This window comes from Alosa pseudoharengus, unplaced genomic scaffold, assembly GCF_046254945.1.
Source record: "Alosa pseudoharengus isolate Yale_2024_CS ecotype anadromous, Long Island Sound unplaced genomic scaffold, YU_APseudo_1.1 YU_APseudo_1.1_scf_7, whole genome shotgun sequence".
Taxonomy (NCBI): domain Eukaryota; kingdom Metazoa; phylum Chordata; class Actinopteri; order Clupeiformes; family Clupeidae; genus Alosa; species Alosa pseudoharengus.
Genome location: NW_027468859.1, coordinates 9,700,744 through 9,723,087, shown reverse-complemented (window position 1 = coordinate 9,723,087; position 22,344 = coordinate 9,700,744). Strand labels below are relative to the sequence as shown.

At 41.4% G+C, this 22,344-nt stretch overlaps 1 protein-coding gene across 2 annotated transcripts; it reads right to left on the bottom strand.

The window, feature by feature from the left end:
• Positions 1-368: 368 nt before the first annotated feature.
• ccm2 (CCM2 scaffold protein) lies at positions 369-21,521 on the bottom strand. Of its 2 annotated transcripts, none has more exons than XM_076273388.1 (10): positions 21,139-21,521; positions 15,198-15,374; positions 14,417-14,500; positions 13,808-13,991; positions 11,449-11,585; positions 9,009-9,144; positions 8,180-8,231; positions 7,942-8,086; positions 4,123-4,261; positions 369-2,728 (listed from the first exon to the last, which is right to left on the bottom strand). In XM_076273388.1, exons 1-10 carry the CDS (start codon positions 21,166-21,168, stop codon positions 2,442-2,444), a joined length of 1,371 nt encoding a protein of 456 aa, XP_076129503.1. In that variant the 5' UTR covers positions 21,169-21,521; the 3' UTR covers positions 369-2,441. The 2 variants fall into 2 exon arrangements, with proteins under 2 accessions (XP_076129503.1, XP_076129504.1); XM_076273389.1 differs by lacking the exon at positions 21,139-21,521 and adding an exon at positions 16,684-16,891.
• Positions 21,522-22,344: the final 823 nt, after the last annotated feature.

The following is a 22,344-nucleotide window of genomic DNA, read 5'->3' as shown; positions in this document are numbered from 1 at the left end:
GTTTATGTCTGTTTCTGTCCCATAGTTTATTTATTTAAGGTTTATTTAGACATGGACAGTGCACATTAATGAACATAGAAATGTAAATGTGCCAGAATAAGCCAAAATGGGTATTTTGCATCTTTTGTCCATGGGCCGATGTTAACAGGCCAGATGCGCCTAAAAGAAACTCCACACACATCATTGTAGACCTAAAATATAAAATTAGAGAGGCCTGGACTGTATACACAGAGTTTTAAGCATATCCACTATACGGACAGCTTGGAAATAGCAAGGAGCAACTGGAATAGATTAGAATCAGATTATGCCTTTAAGATTTCCTGGTTTCACACCAACAATGAGTAAGAGAGAGACAAGACTTTGTCGTATTACTGCAAGAGATATTTATTACCATCACATACATTCTGTACAGGTTACAGAGTGATTTTCACATCAAATGATGCAACCCATGGGTTACTAAAAAAAAGGCACAATGTCAAGTAATCAAAGTCCTTGAAAGCACAATGTGATAGCTGAATATTGCCAATTGTGGATCATCACTTTAGCAAAAACAAAAGGTAAAAAGCAACTTTGCCGTTTCAGTCAGCCAGAAAAAATGGCCTTGTCACTCTCCTCAAATGTTCTAAATGACTGGGCTACCTCAGTATTTGTCATGTAACAACACACAACTTACACACGGCTCTGACCGCCAAGTTAAAGGGAACCTATGGCCTGACAACAACCTCTCTACTTGTGGGTGATACCGAGTGTAAATTGTTTATTTGGGACCAAAATGACATCCATTGGTGCAGTTCTGATTAAGTCCGTAATATGCATTTATAACTGAATAGCACATAGCATTAGCCTGGAAGCCAGCCCGAATGTACCTCACCAACAAAAACTGAGTTCGGGAAATTTGGTCTGGAGTTGCTCCATTGAGAAGCCTCTGTACCCGCACCAGAGCCGTTTGCGCCAATCAGTTTATTTTGTTTACAACAAAAATGCTGTCGCTAGAGAAGCTAGACATTTAGATGTCTCTATTGAGTCTTTGGTACAAGATATTAACAGTGCAATAACTTGAAAATGCAAAATGCAAACATGCAAAAAAATGAACAGAAAACAGCGATTAAGGCATTGTTGTCAAGAAGGATGTTTTTGGCTGTTCTCCCTACAGGATTAACATATTACATAGCTTTGATTGGATAGGTCTATTTAATTGTGTGCAGAGGCATTTTTTCCCCCTGTATCAGTTGAAAGACGCCCCATAATCGCTAGCAAAGCGATGTAGCAAAGATGCCCCCAAAAGCCATGCTATTTTAGCTTGGAAAATCCAGACCCTGATAATCTAGAAAGATTAAGGGTCTGACCACGAACAATGTAATGGCCCAACTCGAGGGGCGGCACCAAGCATGCATTTGAAAATCTCACTGCACGTAATTGGATAACACAAGACCAATGTTTACTCTGAATAATTCCGGACTTCGTCGCAAATGGATAACATTACGATCAATGTTAACTGACTTCCAATGTTGCAGCGCTGTCGTCATCAGTTTAGCTCGTCTCTGGCCCTCCTATATCAGATACGCCGATTTGATTGGTTCCACGGGATGCAAGGGGTAAAAGTAACGTGCATCATTGCTCATTGCCAGAGTGTCTCGCAGAGACAATTCCATTGTGCTCTCGCGAGAACTCTGGATTGGTTATCCCATGGTAATGCTATATGCTATTCAGTTGTAAATGTATATTCTGGTCTTACTCAAAACTACAGTGATAGATGTTATTTTGGTTTCAAATGTTTATACTCCTAGTCCTAATCATCCTAAAATAGACCCTTGATTGTTAACCTTGAGTTTCCCTTCAAACATAATGTTAAAACAAAAAATAAAAGCAAAATACACACGGTTAAAATACAAAATAAAATGGATAAAAATAAACTTTTTTCTTCCTCACTAACATAGCTACACTGTGAAATGAACAATAAAAATCACATTACAACTTCATTCATAACACTGTGTTACATGGCTACAGAAAAGGTTTTGACTTCTTGAGGGTAAAAAGGTAAAAAAGGAAAACAAGGTCCTGGCCCGCTAGCAGATACTGCCAATAAGTGAGGAGTTGTAAGGGCCATCCTCACTATAGTAGACAAGGTTCTTCAACAGACATGGGGGTCATCCAATTTGAATGACAGCAAATTCGGTAGAGATGCTGTGTGTGGTGGCCTGAGCTTAACAACAACAACAAAAACCTGGCGAGCCAGCCAAGACCAACCTGCCACAGGACAGCATCTCCACCACACAGTACGAGCTCCAGCATGGTTGTGATTGGACAGAGGTTGGAGGGGGTGGGGCACACGATCACTGGGTCAGTAAAGCTTGTAGGGTTACTGCCACCCAGTGTGTGTGTGTGTTTGTGTGTATTACCCACCCCCTGTGGTCCCGTTGTTCCCTTTCCGGAACGTTCCTTTAGGGCCCCGTCCCGTCCTGGTCCATATGACAGCCGAGCGCCTCGATGTCGTTGCTGATGTCTGAGATCATGCGGTCCCACTCGTCGCCCTCAGAGGGCACTGGCCCCTCGTCTGAGCCGCCCGCGGCCCCGTTGCCGTTGGTGGTGGAGTCGGAGGCCGAGCTGGCCGTGCGGCGGTATCGTCCGAAGCTGTCGGTGATGATGCCGCGGCCGTCCTTCACACCGATGGTCTCCAGGAAGTTCTCAAAGTGCTGGCTGTCCTTCTCGGGGATGAACGGACGCAGGCCTGAGACAGAGATGGAAATATATAAATATATATATATATAAAACACACACACACACACACACACACACACACACACATATATATATATAAATATATATATATATATATATATAAATAAAGACAGGCAGACAGACAGAAAGAGAGCGAGAGAATAAAAGAGAGACAGAAAAAGAAAGTGATAAAGAAAGTAAGTTAAATATAATAATAAACTACAGCTCTCAGAGCTGGCAGAGACAGAGCTAAGGTGTGGTCGCTGATCTTATCACGGAAATAACCAGAGTTCATAACTCGGCCAGTTCAGTGGCCTGGTTTTAAGGTAAAGCAGTATACATGAGCACTTGGAGAGATGAGTGTTGGTTCCCAGTGGTATCCATCCACTTCAAGTGACCTCTTTTAACAGTGGGAAATTTCCTGGGTAACTAACCACAAAACACTTTACTGGATGGTGTCCAGACCATAATGAACCAAGTAAAATGCTCGGTCATGAAAGCTACTTCATCAGTGGTCATTTCACCACTAATACAAATACACAAGTAAAACCAAACGCCCCGGAAAGAAAATGATACAGAGCATTTTCAGATACACGCGTTTGCTCTTTGAGCAATAACCATTTGAAGGATTACAAGTTGGACACATTGTGGTGTAATCCCTACAATCGACACATGAGGGCGCTGCTAAGCATTTAAATGATTTTGTAACATTTATTTTCAGTAAAGGCAACAAAGTGATATTGCTGACTGGGCCTCGAGCTCTTCTGGCTGCATAATCCTGCTCTGAGAATTGAGAACAGAGATCAGAGAGCTGGTTTAGTTGGATGAGACGAGGGTACCTACATCGTATCCAAATTTGGTCTCTGCCTCGAAAGATTTTTAACTTTGCCTCCCCTGATGCTTGGCTGGTTAAAGAAACCAAAATAAAAACCAGCCCATTTGGTAATTTAGTCAGGAAAAGGCGGTCATCTATTAAATCTGTGTGGTTAAAACTAAGAGCTCTCAGAAATGATGGGATAATGGAACAGCCAGCCGCAAGGTCTGGGAATGCACATGTTTCCTGCCCAAATGCGGCCTATGCCTGACCACACTCCGATGGTTAAAAGCCCATAATGGCTGTTCCGAGACCAGTGACTCCAGTAACATGCCAAGGAAATCTATGATAAGACAGACTCAGAAACTGATCTGTGACCAGTGGTGATTAGCTTGTGTTGTATTCTGCACTAGAGACAGATTTATGACAATGTCTGACAAGACTTCTGAATGGAGACTGACCCAGATTTGTGGTGTTTTTAGAATCACAATGAAGAAAAAAAATCATAACTTCCTCAACAGATTATGTTGATATGGATATGACCAAAAACAATCAAAAAAAATCCTGTGTCAGCAGGAAGTTGTGCATACCAAGAAGGAGGAACTTTCTGCTGTCTCCGTACAGCTGCCTGAGGTTAATGCAGAACTCATGGATCGAGGCGCCGTTGCGATACTCGTGCAGCAAAGTGGCAAACTGCTGGATCTCCTGTGAGGAGAGCTTCGTCCTCAGCTGCAGGAGAGAAAGGGATTGGAGTGGCATCAGAAGAGGCATTGAGAGGACTATGAGGAAGACAGCATAGGATTGGAACTGAATTTGGTGCACAGGGTTCTCACCCATTTTCACTGACAAAAATGTCAAAACCTTTCCATGACTTTTCAATGACCTTGAATGAAATACAAAATTGCTTACTGTACGCCACAGGTCGGGGCCAATTAAACTGCAAAAAATTCTAGTCAAGTGTTACTAATCTTAAAGTAAAATCAAAAAATCTATTTGGTATTGTTTATATAGATTAACCTAGCAGTCTCATGAAAGATCATTTTGACTTAATTTAAAAAGATTGACTTTTTTAAAGAGTCTTATCAAGACATATATTCGATGCACTGGTAGACAAATTTGCTTGTTTTTAGGACAAATTTGCTTAACGCACTGGCAGACAAATTTGCTTGTTTTCAGGATGAGACGTCTTAAGAAATCAAACTTTTCTTAAATGAAGTCAAATGATTTTACAAGAAAGCCCTAGGTAAGGCTCTTTACTCTGAAAACAATACCAACTAGATTTTTTGATCTTGATATAAGATTAATACAGGGTTCCCACTCAAATGTACTCAAATATCCCAGTCAAATGTAAAAATCCATGACTTTTTCCTGACAAAAAAACAAAAATTCCATGACCTACTAGTGTTGTCACGATACCAAAATTATGACTTCGATACGATACCTGCCATAAATATCACGATGCTCGATACTAAAACGATACTACGGCGAAATCCTAAGATATCTGGAGAAGAAAGGACTCATACCTCCTCCAAGTGTATGGAGTCATTTGTGTTGAATTCGGTGTGCAGGTCAATTCTGGGTTCTAAACTTCTAAACTTCCTACATAATTATTATTTTTTTATAGTCAGTAAAATAGTAGGCCTACATTGTGTGATTAAGTCCTTTATTGTTTGTTATAGTTCATTTACATTGTGTTGTGTTTTGGCAATAAAGTAGCTTTAAATAGCCAAACTAGGCTAGATCAAGGTCAGTGTTAAAATTACTGCATGCAAATCACTGAATGCTATGCAGAGGCCTAATCTTTAGGCCATCTGATGTACAGTATAGGCTACCCTAGGCCTTCCCGTGTTCATGGGATTTCTTTGACAGTTGCAAAGGGGAAAATGTGAGGATAGTCTTCTTTGCGCCCAGTGTACAAGTACGACGTTCCAACCACTCAGGTCTTCGTAGGCCTACACCATTACCTGTTGCAATATATCTGTGTGTATTCCTACATGTCTATTTCTTTGATAACATGATTTGTTCCCACGTACTGTAAGAATAAGCCGCTGTTATTATTAGGACTCAACACGCTGGCTTTGGTGGTATGCTGTGGGCTTTACTTAGCGGTCTACATTCCATGACAAATATTACCAGTAGTACTGACCGAACATGAAATAGATCGTTTACAAGTTATGGTAATGTTATTCTGGCGTGAACATATTTTACAAACGGGCCTCTGTGTACCTGATGGCTTGCCTTCACTATTCGCGATGTATCCGAAATAGTTGCAGATTTCACTGCACCTTTTGTTTTATCCACAAGGCCTAGAACTGTCGGCAAAGAACTATGCTGACGTTGGCTGCGCACTCACTCACTCAGAGCTGCCTGCTTGACACGCCCACTTGCCTAGATGCGTGCAAGGAGCAGTATCGAATCGAAAGTATCGATTCTAAAAACGTCTGAAATCGTATCGTTTTTTGCGTGAAGGCATCGTGATACCTTTTTAGTATCGATACACCGTGCAACACTATGACCTACTATATAATGAATGGTACAATTACCGACCAAAGATTTTAGAGCAGCTGCAGAGTGTTCAAGAATATTTTACTTTTTTGTGGGAGATGAATAAATGGGCATAAACAAAGTTAGGCTAACTACAACTACTCAAACAGCTAATAACCAGATATACAACAATTCTGCTGGGAAATATATCTGTATTAATGTATTTGGCAAGTAAATTTAAACTGCTACAACAAAATTCCCTGATATTCCATGACTTTGCCCCAAAAATTTCCAGACTTTCCATGTAATAGACTTTCTAAAATTCCATGATATTCCAGAAATTCCATGACCCGTGGGAAACCTGTTAATAACACTTTGTCAGATTTTATGAGATAAGCAGTTTATGCAGTGTATGAAAGATGACAACACTGAATAAAATGTGTTTCCTCCCCCACCATTCTATGTCTATGAAGGAAGTGATTAAAATCAGTGAGTTGATGTTATTGGGAGTCACTAGACCTAAAACTACACTGGAGCACATCTAGGGGGGGTCTGGGGCATGCTTCCTGGAAGTATATTAAGTACAAGTATACGTTTAAATGCATCAATCTGGTAACCTGACTCTCGTTCCGCCTAGCTCCACTCATCCATCTGGGATCAATCCATTGGAGTGGTGCTTCAGAAGGCTGGGCCTTATCAAAAAATCCTTGCATATGATTGGATAAGCCACTTGTCCGTCATCTATTGACGTGCTACTTCAACCACTCACATCGAAGCCAACCCGTGACGCTGAGAACAGTCTCACAGTCGCTTCTACGCTACGTCACATCTATGAAACTCCCGCCCTGCATCCTGATTGGCTCTACCATACAATCTGGTGCCGAAATCACTCTTAACGGAACCGATCCCAGATGGATGTGAGTGGAGCTAGGCGGAACGAAATTCATCTGCCGAGAGTCAGGTTATCAATCTGGCGCACTTTGAGAAGAAATTAAACTTCACTTATTTATATTTATGGAGATATTTGTGCTGTAACTATTTTGCGCTTTAGAATTTTAACTATGCACAAACAGGTGGAATATTTATTCAGTTCAGAAATGGTCAAAAACAGTGCATACATTTGAGCACTCGATGAAATTATGCAGAAGTGCTTACCTGTGTTCAACTTTTTAATTTGATCAATTCTGTGTAGATCATATGCCTACTCTAGACTCTCTATACTATTTGCACATAATAGCCTACTCAGGACACTCAGTTTTTCTTAGCCTTCATAGATCTCTAATGCCCTTACATAGCCTTTGGTAAATTGGGTTTGGCATGAGATTTACCTAATTTATTTATGAAATATTAAATATTAATTAAAATGTTTATTCATGTAGGCTATATTGAACATCATCAGAGGCCTAGCTGGTCTGTTAATACTGTGATTCTTGTTGTGCACACCGATTTCTCCAGGCCTGGAAAATGGGATTCTACAATTCTATGACTTTTACAGATTTTCCATGATCGTGGAAACCCTGGGTGTACGATTGTCCTCCTCATCCAGAAACAAAAAATACGAGGACACGCATTCATTTGTACGCTCTTAAAATGAATGTGTTGAAAACACAACTTGCGCTGTTTTTAACACATCTCAGAATCAGAATCAGCAGATAGGGACAACACAGTTTGTGTAGTTTCCAACACATTGCTTTTGTTATTTGTTTCAAGAGTGTACACAGTCTGTGTTGTCTGCAAGACATTCGTTTGAAGAGTGTATGATTGTCGATCACAGTATGAACGTGCTTGCTCTGCAGCTATGGTGGTTAGGTACTCAGGACAGGAATCATAAAGTGTAGATGGACTGGACACCAAAACTCACAAATACATTATGAGGTCTGAATGCACTAGACTATGAATGCAAACACACACACACACACACACACCGTAGTCATGTAGTCTTGAAGGAGCTCTGTGGCGGTGGTGCTAAGCTCGCTGTCACTGGCCGTTTTGGTCTGTGGCGACGCCGGCGTAGAGGATGGGGAGGGGCATGGTGAGTGTCCGCCCGCCTCCAGAGAACTCTGAAATGAACTTGTATTGGACAAGGGACATGTGCGTCAGTAGAGGAACGACTCGAATGAATCATCACATAGCCCATTGAAGAACAGGAAGAATCAAACTTACAAGGTACTGGCTTCTGCCTCGAAGGCCTCCTTGACATCCTTTCCAGAATCATCTAATTCAAACAGTGAGAAACCAAATTAGAAAATCACATTATGGCAATAAAACTACTACTACCACCACTACTATTGCTACTAATACTCTTTCACACAGAGCACAGCGGTCATCTGACACACACAGTATGATGGTATTATTATGGTTTATAAACTACATTGTCAATCAACTGACCAAGTCAATTGATGGTTCTCATAACATCTTGGCAAAGGACTACAGTTGAAAATTAGCCGGCTGGCTAACATGTGCTAACACTGGCACATTTACAGATATGTTAATGAATGTGCACTGTCCTTATAAATAAGTAAATGAAATGAATCAATGCTCTGCAAAGGAAAATATAAACATTATATTGACATAATCTACATGACTACATGCAAAGTCAGGCAATGAGCAAAAAATATCTAAAGCTAAACTTCACAAAATAATTTTGTTCATTTAATACCAAGAGCAACATCCTAAGCAAAACATAGTTGAAACAGCGCAATGCATCCAAACACCCACCCCACACCATAGCTTTAGTTTGTGTGTGGCTAATTGGCTCCATGAGGTGTGTGCCATGTTGTATGAGCATGCTGTATGAACTGGACACACACTGATGCATGTTAGGCACCTAACGGAAAACTAAAGTTCACTGAATTGAACTTTGCTTGTTTCCGGCTTGACTTTGCAATCTTTCAGTCATTTAAATCAGGGGCTGTGGAGGGTCTCCATAAAGCACTCTCTCTATAGTGTCCGGTCAGTACATTTCCGAGACCCGTCTCAGTATGCCCCTCACCGCTGTAGAGGGAATGGTGTCGGGTGGGAGTGGTTGCTCCGTCAAAGATGGCCCTGTCCAGGAAGTCAATGGTGGACTCGGTGTAGACAATCTGGAAGACCTGACTGAGGAGCAGGCACAATTCTTCAGCAGCTGCCTGCAACAGGAACACCAGTGTAGCAGAGTGGAGTTGAGTTTATTAGTTTCATTTAACAGGGGCCACATAAAACCAAACCACATTGAACCAGAGTTAGCTACGCAGTTAGGGCGATGGTAGAGTAGTGGCTAAGGAGCTCGGCTAGCATGCAGTATCCACAAAAGTTGTGGGTTTAATTCCCAACTGCCATCGTTGTGCCCTTGAGCAAGGCACTTAATCCCGAGTTGCTCCAGGGAGACTTACCCCTGCAATTGGTATCTGTAAGTTGCTTCGGATAAAAGTGTCAGCTAAAATGCATAAACAACTACACAGCTAATTTGCATCTGTTTGCAACTGCTTCACGTCTTTCTGGCCCCTTGGTAAAGGTAAAGGTGTACCGTTACACCGGTGTGACAGGAATGTTGGAAAATGAACGCTCTGAAGAATATCTGGGTTCAGTGAATTCAACATCGAATTTTAGAACCTTGAATTGTTACGGGACGGAATCTTGTTAAACATGTTAGAATGTTCTAAAACATGTACAATAGCTGATCATGATCAGAAATGTTCAAAGCAGTTATATAGACGTTTCTATTTTCATAAATAAATACACAAACATGTGCCATCAGGGTGGCTTCCCACACTTCAGTATATAAGGTGTGAGCGCCAAATGTTAAACCAGTGTTTATACAGAAAAAGCAGCAAAGTAGTGGAAAGTACTCAAAGGTTTACTCAGGGCCAAAATGGATTTTAGCCCAAGAGAACATGAGAAGGTTAAACAAATATTTAAAAATATGAATGCACTGAATCCACAAATTAGCAGTAAATGGCTACAGTGACTAGTCAAGTATTTTATTTCTGTCTGCATTCGCTGTGCGAGTAACTAGCTTCCCATTTAGAAAGTTTCAGTCCATCTACAACTAATCCCACTTTGAGCTTTGAATCAGTCTGGTTACAATTCTCAGTTCTCTCATGGCTCTGTTTTCATAGAGAACTGCAGATAACTAAGGATTCATAGTCATGTTTAGGACATGTCACCAGAAGCTGGACTTTCACAACTCTGCGTCATGTCACCATCAGTCACTGTACAGGCAGGGCCGCTGTTGGCCATTTCGGTGCCCTGAGCGGATTTGCTTTGTGGTGCCACAATTCAAAGTGAATTGTGAGGCTGGTAGCCACCTAGCTATCTGAATGGAATGCCTTTCAGTTGGCTCGGCATATCATGTTGTGTTTCATGTAAATGCTTGGAAAACAAATGATTGAAGACTCACCAATTCCATTCTACAAAGGCAAAGTAGTACGCTAGTCTTTATATTCTTGTCTACGTTCCAAATCACATTGATTGCAGCGCATGTTAAAGAGCCCTCTCACCAATCTGAATTTAAAAAGGTCAATAGTGGGAACCGGATAACCTCGCAAACTCCTATAGCCTCGTCTTTGTTGCCTTCATGATTTCCTTTTAAACGTGTCTTATATTAAAAAGAAGATACACAATGACAAGCCAGTTGGAATCTGCCACTCTCTCTCCTGCATGCTCCTGTCCTGCGCACGCATTCCCAATTAAGTGGAGCAAGTAAAGTTAGATCTGCTACGTGGTGGAGATAGAAAGGACCAAAAAAGTATCATCCTTGCATGTAACGTGGCGTTGGTGCAATATGACATTGTAAACATCATATTAATGGAATAGTGAAACACAGTTTGCAGTGAAGCTACTAAATGGCTAAATGTCGGTGTCCTCTGTGTCCTTTGGTGCCCTAGGCACAGTGTGTGATGCGCGTAGTGGGAGCGGCAGCACTGTGTACAGGACTTCAGTCAACATGCCATATAAATACATGGGCAATTCCACGCAAAACTGTCACGTCCATAACGGCAACTAAATACCATGGTATTGTGTTGGCGTTATGGATGTGATATATATAAATACACTGGCCTTCCCTTGCCTTGTGTTGTACAAGATGAGTTTAATCTGAGCAAGGTTCAGAGGATGGATGAAAAGATTATATCATTTCGGATGTTATCATGTCCTCACTGTATGCAAACCCCCTGGCACTCTTTTGAGGAGTCTGACATTTACATACTCAGAGTACACCATAGTTGAGATTAATGTCTGAACGGGTACATATGCTCCATATGACATGACCTTCATGCTGTTATGAGCTTGCAGTGGAGCTGTGGAAATACATTTCTTACAGACTGTCTGCTGGAGAGAAAAGTAAATGCTAATATCAGGGTGTGTGTGTGTCTGCGCACGCGCATGTGGGCCTGCTCACCTTGTTGGCTTTTGTGTGTGTGTGTGTGTGTGTGTGGGCGGGGGGGGCTGCTCACCTTGTTGTCTACGGCGAGTACAAGCAGTGAGCAGGCTTCCACCAGTACAGCCCCGCTCTCCGACAGCGAACTCAGCGTGGGGGACTTGGACAGCTCCGGGCACGTGCTGGGACAGGGGGAACTGCCAGCGTCCTGGGCTACACACACACACACACACACACGAACACACACCAAATACAGATTAACACACATTTGTTTATATTTTTATATAATAATCTGGAATACCTCTGTCGGTATACCTCCGCACAGACATGAATTTGTGTGGCGAGGCATGTAGTACATAGATTATAGAGTTGAAAGGAATCGAACCAGTTGATCTTTTAGCCTAAGGAAGAACGTGCCTCTGGGCATTATTGAGATATCGCCTTCACGAGAATGGGACATACATGTGGTCATAGTGACTTTAAACTCCGATGTCCAAAATCGAATTAGTACATCTTTGAGTTCAATTGAACATTCGTACCATATTTGAGGCACGTGCCTTGAGGCGCTCGAGATATCAAGCTGACGAGATCCGGACGGACAACCCAAAAACATAATGCCTCCGGCTACGGCTATCGCCAGCTCGGAGGCATACAAATATCCTATACAGTACCTAAAAGAGAGGATGAAAGATACACAGAACGCACAATATTTTTAGGGAATTCAGCCATTATTACATTTCGACTCGGGAATTGTATACAGACAATTTCTACATGCCAGAAATTCAGAGAGAGCGAGAGCGAGAGAGAGAGAGAGAGAGAGAGAGAGAGAGAGAGAGAGAGAGAGAGAGAGAGAGAGAGAGAGAGAGAGAGAGAGAGAGAGAGAGAGAGAAGACAGTAAACAAAGACAAAGAAAGTCTGTTAAAAAAGTGGAAAGGTTTATCATGAACTGACACATTTCCTTTATCGAGGAAAGGGCTGAAGAACCGCTACACATCACAGTAACCATCACCGTCACCAATTCAGGTTTCAAATATATGCTCATGTCAGGAAAAGTCACTTGTACAACTTGTGTATTTAATCTTGAGTGTATGGGTGACTCAAGTTGCTCCACATCAGTGTTTGAACATAGCTGTCTGCATAGCTTGAGAGCGGAGTTAATAACTCCTCCTGTGTGAAGCCGGGTGTGTCACATTACATTCATGTTAACTGCATTCAAAAGGGTGGCGCCTTTCGTGAGACCGGATTATTATCAAAGTTGGTTCGAGGTGAGGACATCGGTGCAAGCATACTCTAAGCAATGACACCTTTATGACAGCATTTATAAAGTTAAATGTGGACTATGCCATCCTTCACACGTTGTCGCTGCCAAGTATAAAGGGTTTAACTGCCAACATTTTTCCTTCCCTTTACACTCTGACCGCTTCAATTTAACTATCGTAAAACCTCCATTTATCACCCATTTTGTCCGAAAATTCTAAAACAACAATGTTTTTTAATACTTCAAAATAACATTTGATAAATGAACCTTACATTTTTCAGTAGCCATAGGTGTGTAGATTTGAACCAAATCTGGTTTGGTTCTTACCGGGGCTTTTACTGCCTGAAATATCCGATTTTGTTTACCGCGTTCGGAGGTTAGTGCTGGCCTGGTAGGTCGTCTACTTCCACCCTTTCAACGGCACATGAACTGTTAGACTGAGAAATCTCGTCGCTACCTCAAAATTCCACTGGAGCTCCAAGCGGATTTGTACACGCAGCCTTGCAAGACTGTTTATAGCTCTTTGAGTCACGGTAAAATGGTAATTTTTGGTACATAGCTAATTTAGATACACTTATGGTGTGGTTGCTTGCGTTTCTTTAGGAATCCGCCGTCTTGGTTTATATAGAAATTAATAGTAAGTGGCACATACACGTAAGAGGACGGAAACACGGGGCTGTTGGTAATAGGGGGCGATCCGATACCAGTTTTTGGTGGATGCCTTTGAAGATAAACTGTCAAAACGTATCAGATTTTGTCCATTGTCACATTTATCTGAAATGACTATTGCGCGAAGATAAAAAGAAGATGTTTAATCGCATCGCATGACCGACCATTTGCAATTTTGCTTTGTCGAACTTCGACAAATATAGTTTTTATTTTGCGCAAAGCTGTAGAGCAGAGGTTCCCAAACTGTGAGGCGCGCCTCCCCTGGGGGGCGCCAAATGATTTGAGGGGAGGCGCGGAAGGGGCGGAAGGGGCGTGGAGGTGTCACTGTTTTCGGAGGGGAGGCCCACATTGATGGAGTTTGGGAACCCATGCTGGAGAGAGAGCGAGAGATAGAGATAGAGATAGAGATAGAGATAGAGATAGAGATAGAGATAGAGATAGGGATGGATGGATGGATGGATGGATAGAGAGAGAGAGAGAGAGAGAGAGCAAATGAATGAGACTGTACCAGTCTTGAGCACCACAAGGTGCAGGGAGTCGTCCCTGATGTAGGAGACGGCAGCGATGTCGTGGATGGGCACGCGCAGGATGATGTCCTCTCCATCACGCCGCATCAGCTTCACGTTGTACGCAGACAGGCTCACCACCGCATCCTGTTCAGAAGTCAGATGGCCTGCCAACTGGTGCGACTTCTGGATGGAGAGAAGAATTGGAGGAGAAGGGGGAAGAGGGAACAGTTATCGCACCAGTAGCTTTGGCCACAATGACTTTATTCATTAATTCCACTAAAGCATCATTTGATTTGATGTGATTTGATTTGATTAACAATGAAAGAAAGTGTGAAAGAAATTAAGAAGGTCGACACAGAGAAGGAGTATAGACAAAATTTGTGAAAAAAGGTATGAGTAATAGTCTTGAGATCGTCATGACATCTCAAGACTTCCCCATCACCTTCCACATCTTCAAATAACTTCCAGTCATGGCTTTGATGTTGCGTTCAATGCTTTCTGCATAATCAACCATCTGCTTGCCTTGCCCTCTACCTTAGCGAGAAGTCTCTTGGGATGAAGGTGTCTGCCAGATGGGAGGAAGTACTGTACATGTGTAAGATACTCACCCTGGCATTGTCTATGAGCTGCAGCACGTCTGTGCGACTGGAAGGATTCAGATACCCAGGGACCGACGTCAGCTGCCCCAGATACTGTAGTAAAAAAAAACAAAAAAACACATATAAAGCGTGTTTAAAAATACATCACACTATCTATCATTCTCGCTCAACATAGAGCTGGGTGATCTGGCTAAAACAACTCTAGTCTCAATATGCTGTGGAGAAATTGTGATATACAATATGAAACAACATTATAAAAAAATCCTCTCAATTATGTAGACAGTTATACAAAGTTAACACCATACCGTAATAGATCTGAATAGTTGCGTTCAATAATAATAATAATAATAATAATAATAATAATAAAAAAAACAGTGTGGACAGCTCTGCAAATAATGCACATGGGCAACTTTTTGCATATTAACACACCATAAATCATAATAACGCCACATTGTGAATATTGCCATATAAAAACTAGAAGAATAATGACCATATATGATTTCCTAATAACAGTATTCCCATTAAAACAGGAAGGATGGTTGTGAAACTGTAACATTCCAGTTATGGGTACAGCAGTAACCTGCCTGATATCTACAGACAGGAATGCATGATGGGAAAATTCTACACTAATTTTCACCACTCCAGGACCCTGTGCCCAGAATCGTGGACTGAACCTTTAATTCTGACAGAGACTTAGATGAACAGCGTCAAATTTTTGAAGGTTTCAGGTCATGAGAGCTATTTTGGTGTCACTTAAAAACAGTTAAGCTGGGACAATCGGAGCTCTTACCTTGACTTCTTTCTCAATGTAATCATTGAGCAGGATGTCAGGGTCGATGCGGTGGTCGGGTAGAGACAGGGAGAAGGTGTGCAGGGCCCGCCGCTCCGACGACTTCTCCTGGGCCTTTTTGTCCCTCCCTTTCTCCCCCTTCAGGAAGACACGCTTGAATGGAGACGGGCGACCAGGCTGAGGAGGGAGAGACAGAGAGAAAGAGAAAATATAGAAGAGAAAGAGAAGAGGGGGATGGACAGAAAAGAAAAACAAAACATTGTTTTGTTGGACGTAGTTTGGTTGTGCGTTTCCATCACTGTGGCAGTTTCAAAAGTAACAAGTACACAGGAAATGGTGGCGAGATCAAAAGATTGAAGAGAATTACGGGTGCTACTCGGTAGCTTTGATCAGTCATCCCATTTTGGATGAATAGCAACGTGAGGCCCTCACATTATTATTTGTCTGCTACAATAGCTACAACACAATACTTTATTATACTGTGTGACTGTTTGATCCTATTTTAACTATGTTTTGGTGCCCAAGTACGACAGAATCTTCACCATCATGAGTCTTGAAAAACAACAACAAAAAAAGAAATAATTGTGTATAAACAACATTGGCTGCTTTCAGACTACAACCGTTGCCGTCGTGGATACTGCAACCATGGTGACCTGACCTGAGCACCCCCCACCAGCAGCACTGCCACTAGATCACTATACCTGTGGTCACAGCAAAGCGGCTCTGCATGCTAACACTCCCCTTACTTCCATCTCTGTTTTAAGCATCTTCAGCACAAACTGTGCAAACTGACTAACGTTTCGACGCCCATGCGTCTTCTTCGGACTCTGAAGACAACGCATGGGCGTCGAAACGTTAGTCAGTTTGCACTAATAAAAATCACGTTAAGCATCGAGTGCTCCGGTCCTGCTCCTTGGCTCTTGTTAGACCTAGGATCTCCCTTTTTGACTTCTGCGTCCTGTTCTGTGAGCACCACCCAGGCTGAAGCGCAAGTGACCCCCTTCTACCAATGAACAGCCTCAACTCCAGCCCCAAAGACTGGGCAGCATGTTACAACTGACCTTGTTACCCAAAATCCAACTCTCATTTGCCTTGGTCAAAGAAAACACCATTAAAGTCTAAGGACTGCATTAACTGGAGTTTTTTTTGTTAAATAGGAGTCATGAATGTTAAACAGAGAGTAATGATATGAACATCGATGGAAAAAATGGCCTGTTTTGTCTGTGGCTTTTAGCTGACCACTAACCTTGGCTCAGAATAAATATAAAAAAAAAGGAAAAAGGCACACTGTATTTTCCTTCTGAGTCTTTGAATTTCTTATTTCTGACACACTTTCAGGCCCATGTAGTCACAAGGACCAAACAAAAACACATTGTCCTAATGACTTCAATGCCAGATGGTCCTCATTCGGAAATGACAAAGCTAATTATTTTACACAAAGAGCTAAAAAAGGGGAACCAGTTGCATGCCTGGCTGTCCTACGTACCTCGTAATCCATTGAAGCTTCCCCCAGAAAGGTCTGATTCTCAGAACGGGAGCAGTGACAAAGATGGGTACATCCGCACAACAGTCTTCAGTGTGGCTGATCTCTCTCTCTCTCTCTTCTCTATTTCTCTCTCTTCCTAGCAGGTAACCTGAGCCCTGATTAGCTTTGATATGGGTACCCTCCCATTAAGACAAGCAAGAGACAACCCACGCCCCCCCCCCCCCACAAAACAACAAAAACATAAAACAACATCACACAGACACACACTCAAATATACACCTCAAATATACACCCACTTCCACCCAACTGTGACAGTCAGTTTGTCAGGAAGGACACCAACCACAACTTCCTGTGATGAAACTACGTGACTACTTATAATTTGCGACTTCTTGTAATGCTCCAAAATGCTCCAACTGAAGAGTTAGCCTAGGCTAAACTAGAGTATTTAACTTATCGGCCAATGCAACTTTCTTCAGCAGTCATTCACTCAATATCACTATAGAACGACAAAACATTTGCCCATTGTCTGTACACGAGGGGTGCAGGAACTAAGGAGTCATTGCCTAATGCAAACATTGGCAAGCCTACCAGTCTATTCAGAGATAATCAGAGAGTCATACTGTCACCAAAATGAAACAGGTTTCACCTACATGCATTTAACACAGAGATTCTCTGATGGATTTGAGATTTGAGAGCAGGCTAAACGATCTAGCCTAGAGCCTGTAGAATTCTAATCTGGAAAAAATGTAGCTAAGACCACTCACAAAAGACAAATGGAAGGGTTCTAGTTGAACAAGTCAAGAGACATGGAGAGAGACACATGATGTTTGAACAATCAAGAGGGAGAGGAACATCATCTTCACACAGGCCTAAACACTCTCTGGAATTAAGGCTATATCTAGAAGATTGAGTGGAGGCATCAACAAGATAACTGTTTTTCCCCTAAGGTGTGGGATTCAAAACAGAATCAAACTGAAACAGGAGTTCTGGCACGGCAGTCCATACTGGCTCACCTGGTTTTAGGTGACCTGTCTGGATAGACACATGATACCCCCTTCTCACTCACACACACACGGTTGGGTCTCAAGCTGCATCCAATTCAATTATTTAGCAACCTCTCCTGCAGCCATGGCCATATCAACAGGACACATGTAGGTAACATAACAACTAAGGCTGAAACTAGTGATTCTTTTTTTTTTATAGCTGATTAATCTGTCAATTACTTTCTTGATTAATTGATTAGCTGTTTGATTGTCAGAAAATGGTAAAAATATTTTTGAATTCAGTGTTTCCCAAAGGCCAAGAACACGTCCTCGAACGCCTTGTTTTGTCCACACGCTAAAGCTATTCAGCTCACTGGCATAGACGAGTAAGGAAAGCTGAAAATATTTAGGCAACGTTTAAGAAACTGCAATCAGAGAATTTTACGGTAATTTCCTTAAAAATTGGCACCGATTACCAAAATAGCTGTCAATTAGGCTAATAGTTGACAACTACTCGATTGATTGTTGCAGCCCTAATGAGAACACAAGTCTGCAGATGACCCCCTGTTTGTTTTTCAATCATAAATGAAATAGGCCTTCACTAGAGATAGCAGAGATGATAGTTCCCAATCCACATCATAAAAGAGCTGTGCTTTTCTCTGACGTGTGGTCTTATAAGGGGATCAGTTACAGTTAATAATAGACCCAAAAATAGGTAATAATCATATTTGCCCTGCAAATGGTATTATTAATACAGATGACAGTCACAAACAAAAACAGGCTTCTTAACAGGGCTATTACCATCAAATGAATACAAATAGGCCTAGCAGACACCAACACAGTGCAAAGTAAGAGTGAGGGGAACTTTGGTCCTGATTAACTCCAAAGAGCATACATTCCCAACCTGTCTGGTTCAGGACAACTAATTTTAACTAGAAAATGTAATTTCAAGGAAATTACCAGTGCAAGAAAATGCAAAACATGTATATTAACATAAAATGCAAAACAAACTTTTATTTGGAGGAACAGTTGGCAGGAGTCATAGTTGATTACAACTGACAGTTGAAATGGCTGAACAGTTAGTTGAGTAGTTTAAATAGTTACATCATTTAATAGTGAATTATTGTAGTGAGGACATTTATTTTGAAACAGTTGTGGGCAGAGGAAATAGTTGAACAGGATCTGTATCTTAAGCGAGCCAGATTTTATGCTTAAAGCCTGAGACAGAGTATATAGTTTAAAAGTTAAATGTAGATAGTGTAATGGATGTTGATAGAGAGTTGAATGGATGTTGATAGGCAGATTGTTTAATGGAGGGATAGTTTAATGGGTGGATGAGCGAATGGTTGGAAGAGGATGAATGGATAGAAAGTTGGATGGAATGTGCCTTATATCCTTGTAGAATGGAGATACACAGAGAGAGTTGGCCTAGTTGAGCAGAAAGCAGTTGATACAGGTGCAATCAGTTTAACTGACTTTTTGATGGGGCCTAGTTGAGCAGCTGGAAGTTGATACAGGTGCAAATCAAGTTAATTAGCCCATTGTGATGTCATAGTACCAATGCAAAGTCTATGGGGAAAAATAAGCTTGTTTTTTATTAATATCTCAAAAAGTATAAAGTTTACAAAAGTGTTCCCCAAGTGTCATTTTCAAGACCTACGTTACAAAGTTTGAACGAAGTTTCTACGTTAAAAGGTTGAAGCTGAATTACACGCAGAAATTTGGGAGGAAGAGGAAGAAGAAGAAGAAGAAGAAGAAGAAATTGGATAACAGAACCAAAGATGGTTGATTATGCATTAATTATCTTTGACAGAACAGTGCATTTTCATGCACTGTAATAATAATAAGAAGACTTCGGATAACAGAACAGTGCATTTTCATGCACTGTAATGACGCTTGACTGCACGTTTGGTACCTCTGCACCACAATGGCTCCACCTAGTGGATATTGAGTATCTATCACTGGATGAGCAGGGAGATGTTCAACAGTTCAAACACAACTCTTTGAGTATGCCCTACAGTGGCTCATGTTGTTTATTATCTCAGTCTTCAAACACTGGTGAACAGGGCTAGAGGGAACTAGACAATAAACCTGTTCACAGGAGGAACCACACGTTCAAAAGAGGCCAGAATTAAAGGGGGCGTAACTTTTCTCTGAACTCCACTGATATAATCAAAGAACCATCTGGTAGATTAACACAAACCAACAGTTGTGGCAAGTTCATATTTAATCAAAAAGCTGTAGTTTTTATATTAACTAGCCTAACCTGTAAGGCAGTTTTCCTTAAAATGGCACATTTGCATTTGGCCCTTTCTGTGGCAGAGAAGTGTGTAAAAATAGACAACTATCAAAACCTAGGCAGTCCTGCTGGGTTGAATGCATGTCCTTGAATAGTTTTCAGCTGTCCAAAGGCCACAGCTGTTGATGGTTGGCCACGGCTGTTGTTGCGGCTGGCTGCTGCTGTTGTTGTTGAGCTTGCCCGCCCTTTCTGCTAAAGGAGTCTTTTCACAGACTGAAGGCGACTTCCAGAACACTACATATCGGATCCCTAGCTCGAGCTGTGTAGGCAGACGGAGAGCCGTCATATCCTGTCCGCCCGGTGCAGGGAAAACCCAGCCTTCTATTCTCCCATCTCTGTGCGCTTCTGATAGGAAAGAAACTGGGCAGCAATTGTGGGGCTGCCGTGATTGGAGATTACCAGAATGGCAAGAATGTGTCTGCCAGCCTGCACTTATAGGCCAACTAGGAGAGAATGACGATTCATGATTTGTGGAAAACATTCTGACAAGTGTAGAAATATCTGACATCATTATTTCTAAACAATAAGAAAGTCAGTTCAGGAAGCAGAGATCCACAGACAACGAGGTGCAATTATTCCAGTGAGAGCACCTCCCTTCCTGAGGAACCTACATCGTGTTTATCTCGAAACTGACTCTTGAACCAGGACACTGCTTTTGATTTTGTGTCGTCTTAATACTGTTGAAAACTTCACCGACATGTTAACCGTATTATATGACCCGTTAAAGGATGTTGTTGTTGCGGTAGGATATGGTATAAAACAATGTAAATGAAAAAAATCGTAATGTTAAGATAGAAACGTGACAAACGTGCGAGACTGAAGGTAGTGCTAATGTTACCAACTGTTCATGACCTGTGACAGTTATCCTGACTTGCTAATTTATTAGCCGAGCTATGATCTACACTGCACTGGTTGGGTATTTATGGATATCTGCGAGGAGTGAAGTTTATACTCTGTGATCTAGTTTACCGGACAAAACATATGTATGTCAATTTGATTATTTGCACCATACAACCATCACCGCAAGCTGCAGCTGGACTTTTGCTTTCGTGGAAGGTAGCTGATAAAGCACGTTTGCTATCCTAGCTAGCATAGCAAAAGCAGCTGTTCAGTGCCTGGTCATGGGCAGCCAGCTTCGGAACAGCGCGAGTCTTTGACTGAGGTTACACTTACCTTTTTTACTTTCTTAACATCATCCTCCATGTCTATATGCGAATGCTCTTCATGCTTATAGAGCTGAGAAATCGGATGCGGTCTCCCGGCTTGATGACATCAGTTTGCCTGCTTCAGCCACAAATGGTGGCACTTTCCCAATGTAAACTAGAGCTTAGGCATCCCCCGGTTGAAAATGGTTTGATTTTGTAGTCCAGGCTCGTCAGAAAAAAATCTCTTCTATACTACTGCATAAACTACTTAAGCAAAAAGGTACATTTGAGACCAATTTTGTTTAGAAATAACTCCAGTCATCCTAAAACTGGATTACAAACTGGGACAAAAACAACATAAAACTTTTCAATACTGCCGCCATTTTGGGCGTAGAACTACTGCCCAGCATGCATTGCAAATCAGAGGAAAAAGGCAGCATATCTGTAACGTTAGGATACTGTTTTACTTCTAAATCTATGCTGACTACTGGGATAAACATTTTAACTCTAGATTAGTCTAACATGAATAATAATTGTTCCGTGGAAACATGTGAAACGCGAATTAAATTGTCAAACCAGCTACTTTCACAGCAATATGAAAAGAAGCAACTCAATTTGCAGGCCTTCCCTCTTTCTTATCTGACTCTGATCTGGGAGCAGGCATACACCTGTTGCTGTCGTCTATTGGTTCCGTTGTTCTTACGTTTCCATTTGCCTTGTAGGCTACATTATGCCACTGGAAGGCTTATGCCCATTCACAAATCTTTCAGGCCTAAGACCTAATGCTAGCATATGCGTAATGAGAGATTGCCCCAAGCTCTTTAAAAGGTGAATAATAATAATAATAATAATAATAATAATAATAATAATAATAGCTCTTTATTAAACAACAATGTATTACTCTGGGAAATCTCTATCTATTGTATCATTATACATTCACAAACACATCTGTACATAAACATCTGCATCCTCTGTTCTGTTGTGGGGAGATCTGTGCATGTGAGTAGGTCACAGCATACAATTTCAGGTACATTTCGATGTACTTTGAAATACTATATTTATTTCCTTTTCTTAAGGGATGAACAGTCTGAAATATTGATCTACAATAAGGCTTGACATTATATATATATATATTTTTTTTCAGCATAATAATACTTTTGTAATCTAAAAACCACCAACGTATAAAAAAGAAAGAAAAAACAAACAAACATTAGCACCATGTTATTAACATTTT